The 19,262-nt window shown below is 41.1% G+C and overlaps 1 protein-coding gene across 1 annotated transcript; it reads left to right on the forward strand.

The window, feature by feature from the left end:
• Positions 1-13,055: 13,055 nt before the first annotated feature.
• On the forward strand, positions 13,056-14,034 carry LOC139419613 (NADH dehydrogenase [ubiquinone] 1 alpha subcomplex subunit 2-like). Its single transcript, XM_071169592.1, has 3 exons — positions 13,056-13,200; positions 13,626-13,732; positions 13,848-14,034. Exons 1-3 carry the CDS (start codon positions 13,097-13,099, stop codon positions 13,937-13,939), a joined length of 303 nt encoding a protein of 100 aa, XP_071025693.1. The 5' UTR covers positions 13,056-13,096; the 3' UTR covers positions 13,940-14,034.
• The last annotated feature ends 5,228 nt before the right edge of the window (positions 14,035-19,262 follow it).

The raw sequence follows: 19,262 nt of genomic DNA on the forward strand, positions 1-19,262 counted from the left end.
TCTTACCCTTATTTTACCGATAAGTTGACTTGAGAGCACATTCTCATTTACAGCAACGACCTGCAGTATGGTTACAGGGAAGAGGAGGGGGGATGAATGAGCCAATTGGAAACTGGGGATGGTTAGGTGGCCATGACGGTATGAGGGCCAGATTGGGAAGTTAGCCAGGACCCCGGGGTTAACAACCATACTCTTACAATAAGCACCATGTGATCTTTGGTGACCATAGAGGGTCAAGAACATGTTTAGCGTCCCATTTGAAAGACGTCACCCTACACAGGGCAATGTCCCCAATTACTGTCCTGGGGCATTGGGATATTGTATTTTAGACCAGAGGAAATAGTGTCTTCTACTGGCCCTCCAACACCACTTCCAGCAGTATCTGGTCCAGCAGACCAGGACCGACCCTGCTTAGTTAACAGAGACATTTGTGTAAAACATTGTGCTCCAATTCTCATTGATGGTCACATTAACAAAAATAAAGATAACAAGTAATCAAAACTAGAAACAATCTAGTATTCCACAAAATGCTAACAGGATTTCTAGCAAACAATATACTGCAAGATGTTCAGATTTTCAAAATGTTCCAAAATATGCAAGAGGGGAGAACATTAATACTTAGGCCTCTTCGGTTTCTGCCTGAAATAAAAATAAGTAAAATGAATATAGGATCGTGTGAATTTAACATGCATTTATCAACATAATTGACAATGTGCCTTTTATGTTTAAACAATAAGGAATGAGAATCCGGGAATTATTGTGTGAATAACTCCCGACAAAGGGCTGTTCTTAGGCCCGACACGAAGCCAAGGGCCAGGAAAACAGAGCTTTAGGAGGGTGTTATTCATGAAAATTCCTGGGTTTGAGGGCCTTATTGATTTTATAAATACTTTGCCAAACACATTAAAAACAGATTATTTACATGTTTTCATTAAAACAAGTTATTTTAATGAGTAAATTCATTTTATTTAATCTTTTCACCAGATGATATAGTTCAGGCAAAAGCCAGTTATAATTCTGAGGTTCTGACCTGTTTGTTAATTCTATTCATTCTACACTATTTGCAATGCTATGCTAAACAAATCATTGGCATCAATGGTGTATATACAGTGCCTTCGGAAAGTATTCAGACCCCTTGAATTTTTCCACATTTTGTTTAGTAACAGCCTTATTCTAAAATGGATTAAATAAAAACCAAAATAAAACTTTGCAATCTACACACACTACCCCATAATGACAAAGCGAAACAAGGTTTTCGACATTTTGCATTTATTAAAAATAAGTTGTATCTACAACTAGATTGGAGTCCACCTGTGGTATATTGAATTGATTGGACATGATTTGGAAAGGCACACACCTGTCTATATAAGGTCCAACAGTTGACAGTGCATGTCAGAGCAAAAACTAAGCCATGAGGTCGAAGGAATTGTCCGTAGAGCTCCGAGACAGGATTGTGTCGAGGCACAGACCTGGGGAAGGGTACCAAAAAATCACGCAGCATTAAAGATCCCCAAGAACACAGTGGCCTCCATCATTCTTAAATGGAAGAAGTTATGAACCACCGCCCGGCCAAACTGAGTAATCGAGGGAGAAGGGCCTTGGTCAGGGAGGTGACCAAGAACCCAATGTTTATTCTGACAGAGCTCCAGAGTTCCTCTGTGGAGATGGGAGAACCTTCCAGAAGGACAACCAACTCTGGTGGAGTGCTACAATCAGGCCTTTATTGTAGATTGGCCAGACGGAAGCCACTTCTCAGGAAAAGGCACATGACAGCCAACTTGGAGTTTGCCAAAAGGCACCTAAAGACTCTCAGGCCATGAGAAATACAATTTTCTGGTCTGATGAAACCAAGATTGAACTCTTTGGCCTGAATGCCAAGCATCACGTCTGGAGGAAACCTGGCACCATCCTTACGCTGAAGCATGATGGTGGCAGCATCATGCTGTGGGGATGTTTTTCAGCGGCAGGGACTGGGAGACAGGACAACAACCCTAAGCAGACAGATCAAGACAACCCGGGCCCAGCTAGAGCCCGGACGTGAACCCAATCGAACATCTCTGGTACTGGTATTTTATTAGGATCCCCATTAGCTGTTGAAAAAGCAGCAGCTACTCTTCCTGGGGTCCACACAAAACATGAAACATAATACAGAACATCATTATATAAGAACAGCTCAAGGACAGAACTGCATACATTTTTTTTAAAGGCACACAGCCTACATATCAATGCATAGACAGACTATCTAGATCAAATAAGGGAGAGGCGTTGTGCCACGAGGTGTTGCTTTATCTGGTTTTTGAAACCAGGTTTGCTGTTTATTTGAGCAATATGAGATGGAAGGAAGTTCCATGCAATAAGGGCTCTATATAATACTGTACGCTTTCTTGAATTTGTTCTGGTTTTAGGTACTGTGAAAAGACCCCTGGTGGCATGTCTGGTGGGATAAGTTTGTCTGTCAGAGCTGTGTGTAAGTTGACTATGCAAACAATTTGGGATTTTCAACACATTGTTTCTTATAAAAAGAAGTAATGCAGTCAGTCTCTCCTCAACTCTTAGCCAAGAGAGACTGGCACGCATAGTATTTATTTCAGCCCTCTGATTACAATGAAGAGCAAAACATGCTGCTCTATTCTGGGCCATCTGCAGCTTAACTAGGTCTTTCCTTGCAGCACTGGACCACACGACTAGACAATAATCAAGATTAGACAAAACTAGATCCTGCAGAACTTGCTTTTTGGAGTGTGGTGTCAAAAAAGCATAGCATCTCTTTATTACAGCCAGACCTCTCCCCATCTTTACAACCATTGAATCTATAGGTTTTGACCATAACAGTTTACAATCTAAGGTAACGCCAAGTAATTTAGTCTCCTCAACTTGTTCGACAGCCACACCCTTCATTACCAGATTCAGCTGAGGTCTAGAACTTAAGGAATGATTTGTACCAAATACAACGCTCTTAGATTTGGAGATGTTCAGGACCAATTCATTACTGGCCACCCATTCCAAAACAGACTGCAACTCTTTGTTAAGGGTTTCAGTGACTTCATTAGCTGTGGTTGCTGATTGCTTTATGGTTGAATTATCAACATACATGGATACACATACTATATTTAATGCCAGTGGCAGGTCGTTGGTAAAAATAGAAAAGAGTAGAGGGCCTAGAGAGCTGCCCTGCTGTACACCACACTTGACATGTTTGACATTAGAGAAGCTTCCATTAAAAAAAACCTTTGAGTTCTATTAGATTGCCATATCGTGGATTCAGAGCTGAGGTTGAAAAGCCATAACACATACGTTTTTTCATGGTCAATTATGGTCAATAATATCAAGTCTGCACTGAATTCTAACAGTGCAGCTCCCACAATCTTATTATTATTAAGCTTGCTGAAAGTCTGTTGTTAATTTGTTTACAGAGAAATAGCATTGTATTTAGTCAAACACTGTTTTCCAACAGTTTGCTAAGAGCTGGCAGCAAGCTTATAGGTCTGCTGTTAGAACCAGTAAAGGCAGCTTTACCACTCTTGGGTAGCGGAATGACTTTGGCTTCCCTCCAAGCCTGAGGACAAAGACTTTTCTCTAGGCTCAGATTAAAGATATGACAGATAGGAGTGGCTATAGAGTCAGCTACCATCCTCAGTAGCTTTCCATATAAGTTGTCAATGCCAGGAGGTTTGTCATTATTGATTGATAACAATAATTTTTCCACCTCTCCCACACTAACTTTACAAAATTCTAACTTGCTTTCATTATTCGTTTTTTATGCATGAATACAATTGTTCACTGTTCGTTGTTGACATTTCCTGCCTAAGTTTGTTCGCTTTGCCAATGAAATAATCATTAAAATATGTGGCAACCTCAAATGGTTTTGTGATGAATAAGCCATCTGATTCAATGAAAGATGCAGTTGAATTTGTCTTTCTGCCCACAATTTCATTTGAAGTACTCCATAGTTTTTTCCCCATCATTCTTTATATCATTGGTTTTAGCTTCATAATGCAGTTTCTTCTTTTCACATAATTTCTCAATTTGCAGTAAGCCAGTCAGATATGCAGCTAGACTTATTAGCCACTCCTTTTGCCACATGTCTTTCAACCATGCAGTTTTTCAATTCCTCATCAATACATGGAGCCTTAACAGTTGAAACAGTCAGGTTCTTAACAGGTGCATGTTTATCAATAATTGGAAGAAGCAATTTCATAAATTCATCGGGTCCCTGCAAGGTTGTGTGAGCTCAGCCGTCTTCTTCATTCTGTACACCAACGATTGCACAAATCAAAACACAAAGCATCACATCATTAATTTCTCTGACGACACCGTCCTGCTGGTCCAAATGGATGACAACAGCAACCTCCCACTGTACCTAGGCAATGTAAACAGCCTTGTGCAGTGGTGTGACACAAACTCTCTGGTCCTGAATGTCACAGGAGCCAGGTCGTCATTCACAGTGAACACATCCAGCAGTTAGACCTATAAATATCTGGGAGTACATGTTGACCATCACTGCTTGGTACTATCCAGAGTGGTTTGCAGTACAGCATTACTGCTTGGTACAAGTGTCACGCTACAGATTTTTCTCCTACTTTCTGAGTGTGAGCAGAAAGTAGGTCACCACTGTACAGCACATTGAGCAGCTCTGACAGTCTCTCAGCTAACACTGCCATCTTCGCATCATCGTACGGTCTTTCTGTCTGCTCTCAGTCACGTACACTAACTGTAGGATGAAAAACAGACTGAAGGAAATACTCACCCATCTGCCTCAGCCTTCTTCCTCTTATTTTTTATTTAACCTTTATTTTAGGCAAGTCAGTTAAGAACAATGACAGCCTACCAAAAGGCATCCTGTGGGGACGGGCTGAGATTTTTTTTGTATCATTTAAAAAATAATAAAAAATATATGACAAAACACACATCATGACAAGAGAGACAACACAACACTACATAAAGAGAGACCTAAGACAACAACATAGCAAGGCAGCAACACATGACAGCATGATAGCAACACAACGTGACAACACAACATGGCAGCAACACAACATGGTAGCAGCACAGAACATGGTACAAACATTATTGAGCACAGACAACAGCACAAAGGGCAAGAAGGTAGAGACAACAAGACATCACGCAAAGCAGCCACAACTGTCAGTAAGAGTGACCATGATTTGAGATAAAACTGTCCAGTTTGAGTGTTTGTTGCAGCTCATTCCAGTCACTAGCTGCAGCAAACTGAAAAGACGAGTGACCCAGGGATGTGTGTGCTTTGGGGAACTTTAACAGAATGTGACTGGCAGAACAGCTGTTGCATGTGGAGGATGAGGGCTGCAGTAGATCCTCTTCTCGATTATCTGTGAGGGACAAAGCACATGATTAATAAGTCACAACCTCATTATACCCTACCTGACAACACTGTCAACCCTGTTAATGGAGCAATTAAACGATCCAATCCCAGCACTGAAAAAAATGCTTTACAGCTAAAGCACAACATATGATTGTGTTAGTTCAAAGCCAAGTCGAAAAAACACACAGCCATTTTTCCAGCCAAAGATAGGAGTCACAAAAAGCAGAAATATAGATAAAATTAATCACTAACCTTTGATGATCTTCATCAGATGACACTCATAGGACATCATGTTACACAATACATGTATGTTTTGTTTGATAATGTGCATATTTATATCCAAAAATCTCGCTGTGTCAGATTTCAATTTTTTTAAACGGAAAAAGCAGTCTGAGAACGGCGCTCAGAACCCAAAACAGCCAGAGGAATATCCGCCATTTTGGAATCAACAAAGTTAGAAACAACACCATAAATATTCACTTACCTTTGATGATCTTCATCAGAAGGCACTCACAGGAATCCCAGTTTGACAATAAATGACTGATTTGTTCCAAAATGTTCCATCATTTATGTCCAAATAGCCACTTGTTGTTAGCGTGTTCAGCCCAGTAATCCATCTTCATGAGGCGCGAGCATTTCGTCCAGACAAAAACTTGAAAAGTTCCGTTACAGTCCTTTAGAAACATGTCAAACGATGTATGGAATCAATCGTTAGGATGTTTTTAACATAAAACATCAATCATGTTCCAACCAGAGAATTCCTTTGTCTTCAGAAAAGCACTGGAACGAGAAGTAACTCTGTCGGGAGCGCGCGTCATGAGACCAAGGCTCTATGCCAGAGCACTTACTCAAAGAGGTCTCATGAGCCCCTCCTTTATAGAATCCTCAAACCAGTTTCTAAAGATGGTTGACATCTAGTGGAAGCCCTAGGAAGTGCAACCTCATCCATATCTCAATGTGTATTCGGTAGGCCAAGCTTTGAAAAACTGCAAACCTCAGATGTCCCACTTCCTGGTTGGATTTTTCTCAGGTTTCCGCCTGCCATATGAGTTCTGTTATACTCACAGACATCATTCAAACAGTTTTAGAAACTTCAGTGTGTTTTCTATCCAATACTAGTAATGATATGCATATATTAGCATCTGGGACAGAGTAGGAGGCAGTTCACTCTGGGCACGCTATTCATCCAAAAGTGAAAATTCTGCCCCCTATCCCAAAAAGGTTAAAAGCATTTCATAGAAATGCCAAGGAATCCAAATATGTTGATTCTATTATGTATGCTGTGAAGAAACAAAGACCTGGAACGAGGGATTCCAGGTTTATTGTTGGAACAAAGCACTAAGATAACATACTTTGGAAGAGCCTCCTTGTTGTTCATGTATTCACTGTATTAATCCTGAGTGTCAAATCCCAGCAACCCAGAGGACCCTTCTTGTTACCCTATAGAGAAAGACAGACGGCAAAACTGAGGTCAAAAAGCATATCCATCACAAAATAGCACACAACCAGCTATCACATTAACATACTACATAGCGGCAGACAATGAACCCAAAGGTCTAGCTAGCTAAGAGGGGACTACAGATCCAAAGCACCCACCTGGTCCATCTAACTGTAGTCCACCCCCTTGTCACTGTCCACAGCCAGGTCGTCCATACTGAGCAGACAGTGTTTGAGAGATAAGCAGCATGTTATTATGCACACCTGTTTAAAATGGTGTGCACGTGTTCAGTGTGTGATATTGGAAATATGTATCTGATTGGCCTCATTAGTTGTTGGCCAAGGTATTCAAGTGTGCTTCCTTTGAGCGGGTGCAGATGGACTCAGCTTGGAGCCTGCTATGTTGTTGGAAATAAACCTCTTTGTGATGTTACTGCTTTAAACTGTTGAGTTTCTATTTACAATAACTAAAAATAACCCGCTTCCTTTAATGGAAGCTTCTCTAATGTCAAACATGTAAAGTGTCGTGTACAGCAGGGCAGCTCTCTAGGTCCTCTACTCTTTTATATTTTTACCAACGACCTGCCACTGGCATTAAATAAAGCATGTGTATGTTGATGATTCAACCATAAAGCAATCAGCAACCACAGCTAATGAAGTCACTGAAACCATTAACAAAGAGTTGCAGTCTGTTTTGAATGGGTGGCCAGTAATAAACTGGTCCTGAACATCTCTAAAACTAAGAGCATTGTATTTGGTACAAATCATTCCTTAAATTCTAGACCTCAGCTGAATCTGGTAATGAATGGTGTGGCTATTGAACAAGTTGAGGAGACTAAATTACTTGGTTAACTTAGATTGTAAACTGTCATGGTCAAAACCTATGGATTCAATGGTTGTAAAGATAGGGAGACATCTGGCCGTAATAAAGAGATGCTATACTTTTTTGACACCACACTCCAAAAAGCAAGTTTTGCAGTTTTGGTTAACGATGCTTTGTGGGAAGCAGTTGTTGATGTGTGCAGAGGGTCCCTGGTTCTAGCCCAGGTAGAGGCGAGGAGAGGGACGGAAGCTATACTGTTACACCAGTCTCTCTTGGCTAAGAGTTGAGGAGAGACTGACTGTATCACTTCTTTTTATAAGAAACATTAATGTGTTGAAAATCCCAAATTGTTTGTATAGTCAACTTACACACAGCTCTGAGACACACAATTATCCCACCAAACATGCCACCAGGGGTCTTTTCACAGTCCCCAAATCCAGAATAAATTCAAGAAAGAGTACAGTATTATTTAGAGCCCTTATTGCATGGAACTTCCTTCCATCTCATATTGCTCAAATAAACAGCAAACCTGGTTTGAAAAAACAGATAAAGCAACACCTCACAGCACAATACCTCTCCCCTATTTGACCTAGATAGTTTGAGTGTGTGCATTGATATGTAGGCTATGTGTACCTTTAAAAAAATTGGCAGGCCTCATTGGTTGTTGGCCAAGGTATTTTAGTGTGCTTCCTTTGAATGGCTGCAGATGGACTCAGCTTGGAACCGGCTATGTTGTATCCGCTGTCATGTTGGAAATAAACTTCTTCGTGATGTTAATGCTTTATATTGTCAGGTTTCTCTTTACTACAACTAGAAAGAACCCACTTCCTTTAATCAGGGATGCAGCACAGAGAGCAAGAGAGAGAACACTCTAATCAAACAGGTACACCAACTACGTCAAAATGACTACTGTAGAATATGACATGTACTGTGGGTGACAAGGATTAATTAGAGGTCTCAGGTGGCTGGGTAGCACTCAGCATAGCTGTTGGACTTGCCAAAGAACTGGCAGGCATTGTCACCTTCTTCATCTTTGGGATTGGGTTGGCAGATCGCATCCAACTTAAAGGTGCATACACCGCCACCCACTGTACTAAGGTGTGAGGCCAGTCACGGCCTACCTACATTAAATTATCTTCATTAGTCCTGTTCCTAAAAGGAAAAACTTGCACCACTAACCAACCCTACACCTAAACTCAGAAAAAAAAGAATGTCCCTTTTTCAGGACCATGTCTTTAAAAAAATCCAAATAACTTCACAGATCTTCATTGTAAAGGGTTTAAACACTGTTTCTCATGCTTGTTCAATGAACCATACATAATTAATAAACATGCACCTGTGGAATGGATGTTAAGACACTAACAGCTTACAGATGGTAGGCAATTAAGGTCACAGTTATGAAAACTTAGGACACTAAAGAATCCTTTCTTACTGACTCTGAAAAACACAAAAAGAAAGATGCCCAGGGTCCCTGCTCATCTGCGTGAACGTGCCTTAGGCATGCTGCAAGGAAGCATGAGGACTGCAGATGTGGCCAGGGCAATACATTGCAATGTCCGTACTGTGAGATGCCTAAGACTGCGCTACAGGGAGACAGGACGGACAGCTGATGGTCCTTGCAGTGGCAGACCACGTGTAACAACACCTGCACAGGATCGGTACATCCGAACATCACACCTGCGGGACAGGTACAGGATGGCAACAACAACTGCCTGAGTTACACCAGGAACGCACAACCCCTCCATCAGTGCTCAGACTGTCCGCAATAGGCTGAGAGAGGCTGGACCGAGGGCTTGTAGGCCTGTTGTAAGGCAGGTCCTCACCAGACATCACAGGCAACAACGTCGCCTATGGGCACAAACCCACCGTCGCTGGACCAGACAGGACTGCCAAAAAGTACTCTTCACTGATAAGTTGTGGTTTTGTCTCACCAGGGGTGATGGTCGGATTTGCGTTTATCGTCGAAGGAATGAGCGTTACACCGAGGCATGTACTCTGGAGCGGGATCGATTTGGAGGTGGGAGGTCCGTCATGGTCTGGGGCAGTGTGTCACAGCGTCAACGGACTGAGCTTGTTGACATTGCAGGCAATCTCAACGCTGTGTGTAACAGGGAAGACATCCTCCTCCCTCATGTGGTACCCTTCCTGCAGGCTCATCCTGACATGACCCTCCAGCATGTCAATGCCACCAGCCATACTGCTTGTTCTGGGACCTGTTGGATCGGAGGGTGAGGGCTAGGGCCATTCCCTCCAGAAATGTCTGGGAACTTGCAGATGCCTTGCTGGAAGAGTGGGGTAACATCTCACAGCAAGAACTGGCAAATCTGGTGCAGTCCATGAGGAGGAGATGCACTGCAGTACTTAATGCAGCTGGTGACCACACCAGATACTGACTGTTAATTTTGACCCACCCCTTTGTTCATGGACACATTATTCCATTTCTGTTAGTCACATTCATACAAATATTTACACATGTTAAGTTTTCTGAAAATAAATGCAGTTGACAGTGAGAGGACATTTATTTTTTGCTGAGTTTATATACCACTATTTCATAAAAATAAAAATCACCACCCTATTAACTCTTCTTCAGCAAAATCTCATACACCCAGGTACTTCTCTGCAGCTGCCACCTACACTCATTAAAACACACTACCCCATTCCACTACTTTGACCCTATCTGTTCCTGCACCATGCCAACGGCCTTGGAAGACGGGACACAACGCCTCAATACACACTATAACTCTTCTGAAGTCAAATCTTGTATACACAAATATGTCTCTGCAGCTGCCACCACTCTCTGTGATTTGCCTTCCATTTCTGCAGTACAGTTGATAACCATTGCTATGAACGCTAAGAAGCCAACCTTACAGAAGCATAAATAATTCGTTGCCCTATCCCTCTGTGCTGGCACAAATCTACTACTCACTGGGATCCTCACAGGATCACTCACCCTTGACCCATCCTCCTCCACATTCTTCACTGACTCAGTATAGGACACCCTCTTTCTACAGTGGTCTGACTCTGGCCACTTCAACTGGCCACTCTCGCACTGGACACTTCCGATCCCCAGCAACATGAGCACCCCTACAGTTGACACACACACAATTCTCTGTCCCATGCACACTTCCCACATCTTAGAGTCTGCCTCCTGCTGCAACATGACCATAAACGTTGCTCTATCAAAATAACTGATCTATCCTAACATGCTTTTGTCTGGTACAGACGCTGACTCAAAAGGACTGACAATGACTCCTCTGTTTCACCACACTCCCCACCTGGTCTGCTTCGCATCAAATGGTGGGCGTCAAAAACCCCAGGAATTTTCAACTTCCATTGCTCCACCTCCGTACTTAACGCTACCCCAGAAATCCCTGCTTTCAATGGTAACCTTTTCCTATGACCAAAGCAAGAAATACAGGTTGCCTGCTCCCTCTGGTCAGAAGAAACACAAACATATCACAAAGTCCACTACAGGTTAGAGAAAGTGTTTTACCATAGTACCAGTAATAAAACTATTGTGGATAGATTGTTATATAAAGACATTCTCACAGAGAGGCGAATGCAGTTTCAGGTTTGGCTTTGCCTCAAATACTATCCGCTGGAGCCAAAATTACCCCTGTGAGTCTGTAACAATAATTACACATTGGCAGGGCTGCTGAGGTAGTGAGGCTGCTCTGGGGGCCAGATCATACCATGCTGTAGCCTATTCATAGACCCTAGATAACTATCTTCTGTCTGGGGGAGTTTTGTTAAGAGCCCAGAGGCTCGGTCTGAACATTAACACGCAACGCTTGCGGTAGTTTTGTAAACACAAGTACCTTATCTTTCACATTAGCAATAAATTATTTTCTAAAATCAGAAGGATAAATTACTAGAATGTTTATAAGGTTAGGGGATTCCCACATGGCCATATTTCCATGTGACAAGAGCATGTTGTAGTTAATTAGCTTGTTAATTGTTTACACATGTTGACTGCAGTGGCTGGCCAAAAATAACTTGTTTGAAAGTTGGATCATCTTATCCTTTGAGGCTTTAAAAGTGTTCTTAAACTATGATTTTCAGCATTCAAAGCAACTGTTTTGAGCCAGGAAATGTGAATCCAAATATAGGCAGTGAACATTGAATGAGTAATTCAACGCTTATACACAACGTGATTCAGGAACATTAGCTAATAATGCTAGTAGTAGGTCAGATAGTTAGCTAACCAGTGTAAAATTTGGTAAAAATATTACTTAAGTGGGGCCTCGCAGTGGTTAAGGGCGCTGTACTGCAGCGCCAGCTGTGCCATCAGAGTCCTGGGTTCGCGCCCAGGCTCTGTCGTAACCGGCCGCGACCGGGAGGTCCGTGGGGCGACGCACAATTGGCCTAGCGTCGCCCGGGTTAGGGAGGGCTTGGTCGGTAGGGTTGTCCTTGTCTCATCGCGCACCAGCGACTCCTGTTGCGGGCTGGGCGCAGTGTACGCTAGCCAAGGTGGCCAGATGCACGGTGTTTCCTCCGGCGCATTGGTGCGGCTGGCTTCCGGGTTGGATGTGCGCTGTGTTAAAGAAGCAGCGGCTTGGTTGGTTGTGTATCGGAGGACGCATGACTTTCAACCTTCGTCTCTCCCGAGCCCGTACGGGAGTTGTAGCGATGAGACAAGATAGTAGCTACTACAACAATTGGATACTACGAAATTGGGGAGAAAAAGGGGTAAAATTCAACAACAAAAAAAATATATATTACTTAAGTAATTTTGGGGGATATCTGTACTTTACTATTTGTATTTTTGAAAACTTTTACTTTACTACATTCCTAAAGAAAAGTATGTACTTTTTACTCCATACATTTTCCTTGACACCCAAAAGTACTCATTCAATTTTGAATGCCTAGCAAATATCGTTTTTCAATGGTTTGCTTAATATAAGTCATTTGAAATTATTTATACTTTTAATACATAAGTATATTTGAGAAATTACATGTACTTTTGATACTTAAGTATATTTTAAATTAAATATGTGGGTGACCTACTCCTTTACTTGAATCATTTTCTATTACTGTGTCTGTACTTTTTCCACCACTGTAACGTTAGTTAATTAACTAGCTATAAGCAAACGCCAAAACTAGCTAATGTATAACCCCAGATAGAACAATGGGAACATATTTGGTATAACGTTAGCTCAAACAAATCCAAAATAAATGTAATTTAGCTTCTCTCTCGTTCTCGTTTGGGCATTTTGAAATAAATTAATCACAATCTCAAGTAACATATCGAGTTTGTGATCAACAGTTACATAAGAGTTAGCGTGAAGTTAAATGTATAATGGCGGCTAGATTAATTTTTGATATAAATGACTGCTCGATTTGTGGCACTCTTCATCGATTGGTGTTCTTCTCGGCCCGAATTTTACGTTCATCTTGAACGTGGAAAGTGATTGGTTCAAATTACAACACTTCTTTTAAATGATTTGTTGTTGAGAGATGGGCGTGTTCAGGATTATTTACCCAAAGCAGAAAAAAACATCATGGCCGCTGCCGTAGTACGAGGCATTGGCTCTAACCTTGCTAAAAACCTTCGAGAGATTCGTCTACATTTGTGCCAGACATCGCCTGCGAGTCAAGGAGCAAGGTAATTTCTCAAACGTGACGGCAGTTATATGTTCACGGAATCGAATCCAATATTAGAATAATCACCATAGCTATGTTAGGTACTTCGCTAGCGGTCACCGCGTTACTCATAACTAGCACAAGCTACTGCACTGCCAGACAGGTGTTAACGTTACATGTGAACATAGTAGGTTAGCAAACAATTGCAATCAGCTCAACTGAAATCATTTTCAGACCACTCACCTATCTAGCTAGTTACAGCTCTACAACATCCTTTATAAGATTTATTTATGAGGCCGCTTTATCAGTCAGCTGCATTGCGCTTTCCCGTTACCAGTGAGACAATTGTCTCCCTTGTTTAATATATGGTTATTTCACTACTATGGAATAGTAACTAGTATTATGAAATGGTGAAATAACTATTTCACTGTTCTCCATGTTCTTCAGGGATTTTGTGGAGCAGCACTATGTGGAACTGAAGAAGGCAAACCCCACATTCCCCATCCTCATCAGGGAGTGCTCAGGTGTTCAGCCTAAGCTTTGGGCAAGATATGGTGAGAGCATTGTTTCAGTAGCTAGGTGATTAACATGTTTCACTGTATGCCAATTCAACTGCAATGTTTATGGCCATGTATTCATTTGGTTCTTTCAAATGTACCTGTTTTGCAGCTTTTGGGAAAGAGAGCAGTGTGGCCCTTGACAATATGAATGCTGACCAAGTGGCTAAAGCGCTGGAGACAGTTGTGAAATCAAAAGCATGACCAATCCAGCTGCCCCGAAGACAGTGATTTGTAAATTACATGTGTATCACATCTCTATTGCTGTTTTAATAAATCTGAGTACTAACTTGTGACAAGCTGCTGCGTTGATGTGTTCATTGTTTGTGTGTTCATGTGAATTTCATTCCATTCATAGGAATGTGAAGCTTGTAGGAGTGCTGCTGTTGATAAGTAAATGAGTTGATGTGCACCCAATACTGTCAAACTCAGAAGGTTAAAGAAGCTTGTTCTATACCCAATGGTCTGTCCGAGACAATGCGACAAGGCTATCCGCATTGCAGTGCAAGGTTCATACACAAGTGTCTGGCAACAATGTAGTTTTATATTCATGCTATAGATAAACACTTCAGTAATTATCTTTTAAGTAAAGAAACCAGATTAAAAGAACCATGTTCATCATTATCAATAAACGATCAGAAATGACAAATGGGAGAGGAGTTCATTGTTTTCACAAGAATGTGACTGAAATATTTTAATCCCTTTCCTTCCACAGAAAGTTCTGTGGCAGTGTTCATAGCTTAAAGAACAGAAAATAAAACTCGCAACATGCTAGATAATATCAGTACTACACTGATAATGTTCTCTAGATAGCCACGCTCATGAAAAGTAGAGAACTGTATACGAAGATGGCTTGTACTAGTGAATATACTCTTTTTACCTTTAAAGTTCTAATGCAGCTGTTTTGTTTTTCTCTTATCAAATCATTTCTGGTTTAAATTAAGTACCTTACTGTGATTGTTTTAAAATAAAATGGTTAAAAAGAGACAAGTAGCTTCTTAGCAAAGAGTAATTTCTCAAGCAAGAATTTTGCTTGGACTTTTTGCCTGCACTGGATTTGAATTATGTGTGGTGGAGCTTTCAGCACCCTGTGGCAGCAGTAATGTTAGCATCACCCAAGTGGGTTATACACAGAGTTATCGGAGAGGAGTAGATAGCTAGTTAGCTAACCATCAAGCTACTTAGCCTGGAGCAAGGACATTGGAGACAGGATAGTGAGGTGAGCTGCTGAGGCTGCGGACCTGACTGTGTCACTGACTCTGACCGGCTCCCTCCTCCGTGACTATCCATGCCTGAAATTCCTCCACCTATAATGCCATCGTAACTGCTTCAATTCGTCATTCATTCTTCCAGTCCCTAGCTTCCCTACTGTGTTACAATGTTATTGTTTTGTTATGTGCTTTGGGATACGCAATTCAGATTTTAGCTGCCATGTATTACAAAATAAAACTAAACAAAGAACAACTAATCACAGAACACATTTTCTAATCTGATGTCATACCTGGCTTCTGGCTCTGTTAAATAATAGATATGGCCTAAATCAGCCCAACTAAAAAACAGACTCTTCCTGTTCAAACTTTGGTTCATGTGACTAGAAATCTCTTCTCATGCTAAACCATATCGCTATGATGGTCAATGAACCATTAATAACACATTGTCTCATTTACTCTCTGTGTGTATATCATGACGAAACCGTCAGATAAATGCTGGAGCCGATGTGTGAGTTTCAGTGAGTAGAGTAAATATGAATGCTAACCGCATGGGCATAGTCTTGTGCTTTCCATGTTGGAACATGACACGTTTGCCTGTTTCCTCCTCTTATTTTTCCTTCCACCAATGCCAACTGCTCATTCCTCTGGTCCAACCACTTTAAATATAGGAACATCTTCTAACATGAATGATCATTGGCAGATCATTGTCTGCCATTCAGTAAAAAATTATATTGGATCTCAAATACCAATCTGTACTGTGATTTATTTTTGTATTCTTATCGTTATTTCAATCACATTACTACAGTACAGACAACTACAGCAACTATACCACTGAAATACACGTGTGAAAGAGAAGTAGGCTTACTCTAGTAAATGCATAACCATGCATAATCAGTAACCTGTTCAATGAATGAATGCCCATTGACAACTCCCCTATTGGCTGTTACTTTGTGCCAAGGGATGGGAGGGAAGGGAAGGAAAGAAAATATTTTTCCCTCACAAATAAAATCTTACATGGGTTGACAGAAGAATTGCTAATGGCATTAAATCTCTGTCAATAAACATACAGCCAAGTAAAGTTTCATGTAATCCTGACTAATGCCAGAACAAATCCGGTGAATGTTTTGGTATTATTGCGGTCTAATAAAGTCTAACGCCCTGCTTGCTGTGAGTGTTACAACTACACCCCCTCTCAAAGCAGGTCTTTGCATTTAGGGTGTTTGCACTGTATCCTGCGACTCCACACACACTTCAACCACCGAGGACGATTAATCCATCAATTCGCTAGAAAATCAATAGAGTTCACTTTCATGCTCTCTGATTTGTTGGAACATTCCCTTTCACAAAGCTGTACAGTTTCAAAGTTGTTAATGCTGTGTCTCCTTACAAATACATATTTCCTTTTTCAGTGTGGGAGGAAAGGACTTTCAAGGACAAAAGGCAAACAGAACGTTTCAAAAACCTCAGTAACGAAACTATGGAAGAAAGCTCTTGTGAACTAAGGTTAATAATCGGAGGCACTTCCCTCTCCAGTGGAAAACGGAGAGAGAAAATCAACGTTTCAATGGTGGAATGCCACAGAGCGGTAAAAAACCCACTGTCTGTTTCCTAATGCCCAGGTGGACCATAAATATCCAGTTGCAGCCAAGTTAAACACTAACACTGGAGCTAAAGCTAACCCCCATGGCAGCAGAGACCCTCCTCTGCCCTGGGGCTGGTCAACAAGGTTATTCTAGGTACACAGGCATACTTCCTATTCAAAAAAAGAAAACAGTTGATGAAGAAAACATTTGCAGGCATAGATGTTAGTCAGGCAACGTTGGTGGATTCTTGACACTTGACATTGTGCTATGATAACTTTTTGGTGGTGGCGTCGCAGGGAAGCAGCAACATCCTTGCTTTGTGTGAAATCGGATGAACTTCTGGCACATTTTCGTTGCACTGTAAAGGTAATATTGTGCCTAGGGGTATAGAGGGAAGAGGGATGTACTTGTTAGGCAGTGGTGAAAAAAGTACCCAATTGTCATATTTGAGTAAAAGTAGATATACCTTAATAGAAAATGACTCAAGTGAAAGTCACCCAGTAAAATGCAACTTGAGTAAGTCTAAAAGTATTTGGTTTTAAATATACTTAAGTATCAAAAGTAAATGTAATTGCTAAACTAATACATAAGTATCAAAAGTAAAAGTATAAATCATTCCAAATTCCCTATATTAATAAATCCAGATAGCACCATTTTTTTAATTTTTTTTTACATTTATTGATAGCCAGATGCACACTCCAACACTCAGACATAATTTACAAATGAAGTATTTGGAACATGACACATTTCCCTGTTGCCTAACACCTCCATTTTCCGCCAGATCAGAGACAGTAGTGATGACCAGGGATGTTCTCTTTATAAGGGTGTGAATTGGACCATTTTCCTGTCCCGTTAAGCATTCAAAAAATTTAACTTTTGGGTGTCAAGGAAAATATATGGGGTAAAAAGTACATTATCTTCGATAGGAATGTAGTGGGGTAAAAGTAAAAGTTGTCAAAAATATAAATAGTCAAGTAAAGTACAGATACCCCCAAAAACGACTTAAGTAGAACTTTAAAGTATTTTACTTAAGTACTTTACATCCCTGTTGTTAGTGTGGGTGATTTATTTGACAGCATGAAGCGTACCATGTGAAGTATATTGCAGGGGCCTCTAATGGTGACAGGTAAATCTGATTCTCCATCAACCTTACATATACAGTTGAAGTTGGAGGTTTACATATACCTTAGCCAAATACATTTAAACTCTTGTTTTTCACAATTCCTGACATTTAACCCTAGTAAAAAGTCCCTGTCTTAGGTCAGTTAGGATCACCACTTTATTTTAAGAATGTGACATGTCAGAATAATAGTAGAGAGAATAATTTATTTCATCTTTTATTTCATTCATCATATGTGGGTCAGAAGTTTACATACACTCAATTAGTATTGGTAGCATTGCCTTTAAATTGTTTAACTTGGGTCAAACGTTTCGGGTAGCCTTCCACAAGCTTCCCACAATAAGTTGGGTGAATTTTGGCCCATTCCTCCTGACAGATCTGGTGTAACTGAGTCAGGTTTATAGGCCTCCTTGCCTATACGCCTTGCCTACACGCTGTTTCAGTTCTGCCCACAAATTGTCTATAGGATTGAGGTCCGGGCTTTGTGATGGCCACTCCAATACCTTGACTTTGTTGTCCTTAAGCCATTTTGACACAACTTTGGAAGTATGCTTGGGGTCATTGTCCATTTGGTAGACCCATTTGCGACCAAGCTTTATCTTCCTGACTGATGTCTTGAGATGTTGCTTCAATATATCCATATAATTTCCCTTCCTCATGATGCCATCTATTTTGTGAAGTGCACCAGTCCGCAACGAACCCCCAGAACTGAAGCAACGCACCCACAGAACATGATGCTGCCACCCCCGTGCTTCACGGTTGGGATGGTGTTCTTCGGCTTGTAAGCCTCCCCTTTATTCCTCCAAACATAGTGATGGTCATTATGGCCAAACAGTTCTATTTTGTTTCATCAGACCAGAGGACATTTCTCCAAAAAGTATGATTTTGTCCCCATGTGCAGTTGCAAACCGTAGTTTGGCTTTTTTGTGGTGGTTTTGGAGCAGTGGCTTCTTCCTTGCTGAGCGGCCTTTCAGGTTATGTCGATATAGGACTCGTTTGACTGTGGAAATAGATACTTTTGTACCTGTTTCCTCCAGCATCTTCACAGGGTCCTTTGCTGTTGTTTTGAGATTGATTTGCACCTTTTGCACCAAAGTACGTTCATCTGTAGGAGACAGAAAACGTCTCCTTCCTGAGCAGTATGACGTCTGCGTGGTCCCATGGTGTTTATACTTGCGTACTATTATTTGTACAGATGAACGTGGTACCTTCAGGCATTTGGAAATTGCTCCCAAGGATGAACCAGACTTTTGGAGGTCTACCATTTTTTGTAGAGACTTGTGGAGGTCTTGGCTGATTTATTTGGATTTCCCATGATGTCAAGCAAAGTGTGAAGGTAGGCCTTGAAATACATCCACAGGTACACCTCCAATTGACTCAAATGATGTCACCTAGCCCATCAGAAGCTTCTAAAGCCATGACATAATTTTCTGGAATTTTCCAAGCTGTTTAAAGCCACAGTCAGCTTAGTGTATGTCAACTTCTGACCCACTGTAAATAATTATTGGAAAAATGACTTGTGTCATGCACAAAGTAGATGTCCTAACCGACTTGCCAAAACTATAGTTTGTTAACAAGAAATTTGTGGAGTGGTTGAAAAACAAGTTTTAATG

This window comes from Oncorhynchus clarkii, chromosome 10 (genome assembly GCF_045791955.1).
Source record: "Oncorhynchus clarkii lewisi isolate Uvic-CL-2024 chromosome 10, UVic_Ocla_1.0, whole genome shotgun sequence".
NCBI classification, from domain to species: Eukaryota; Metazoa; Chordata; class Actinopteri; order Salmoniformes; family Salmonidae; genus Oncorhynchus; species Oncorhynchus clarkii.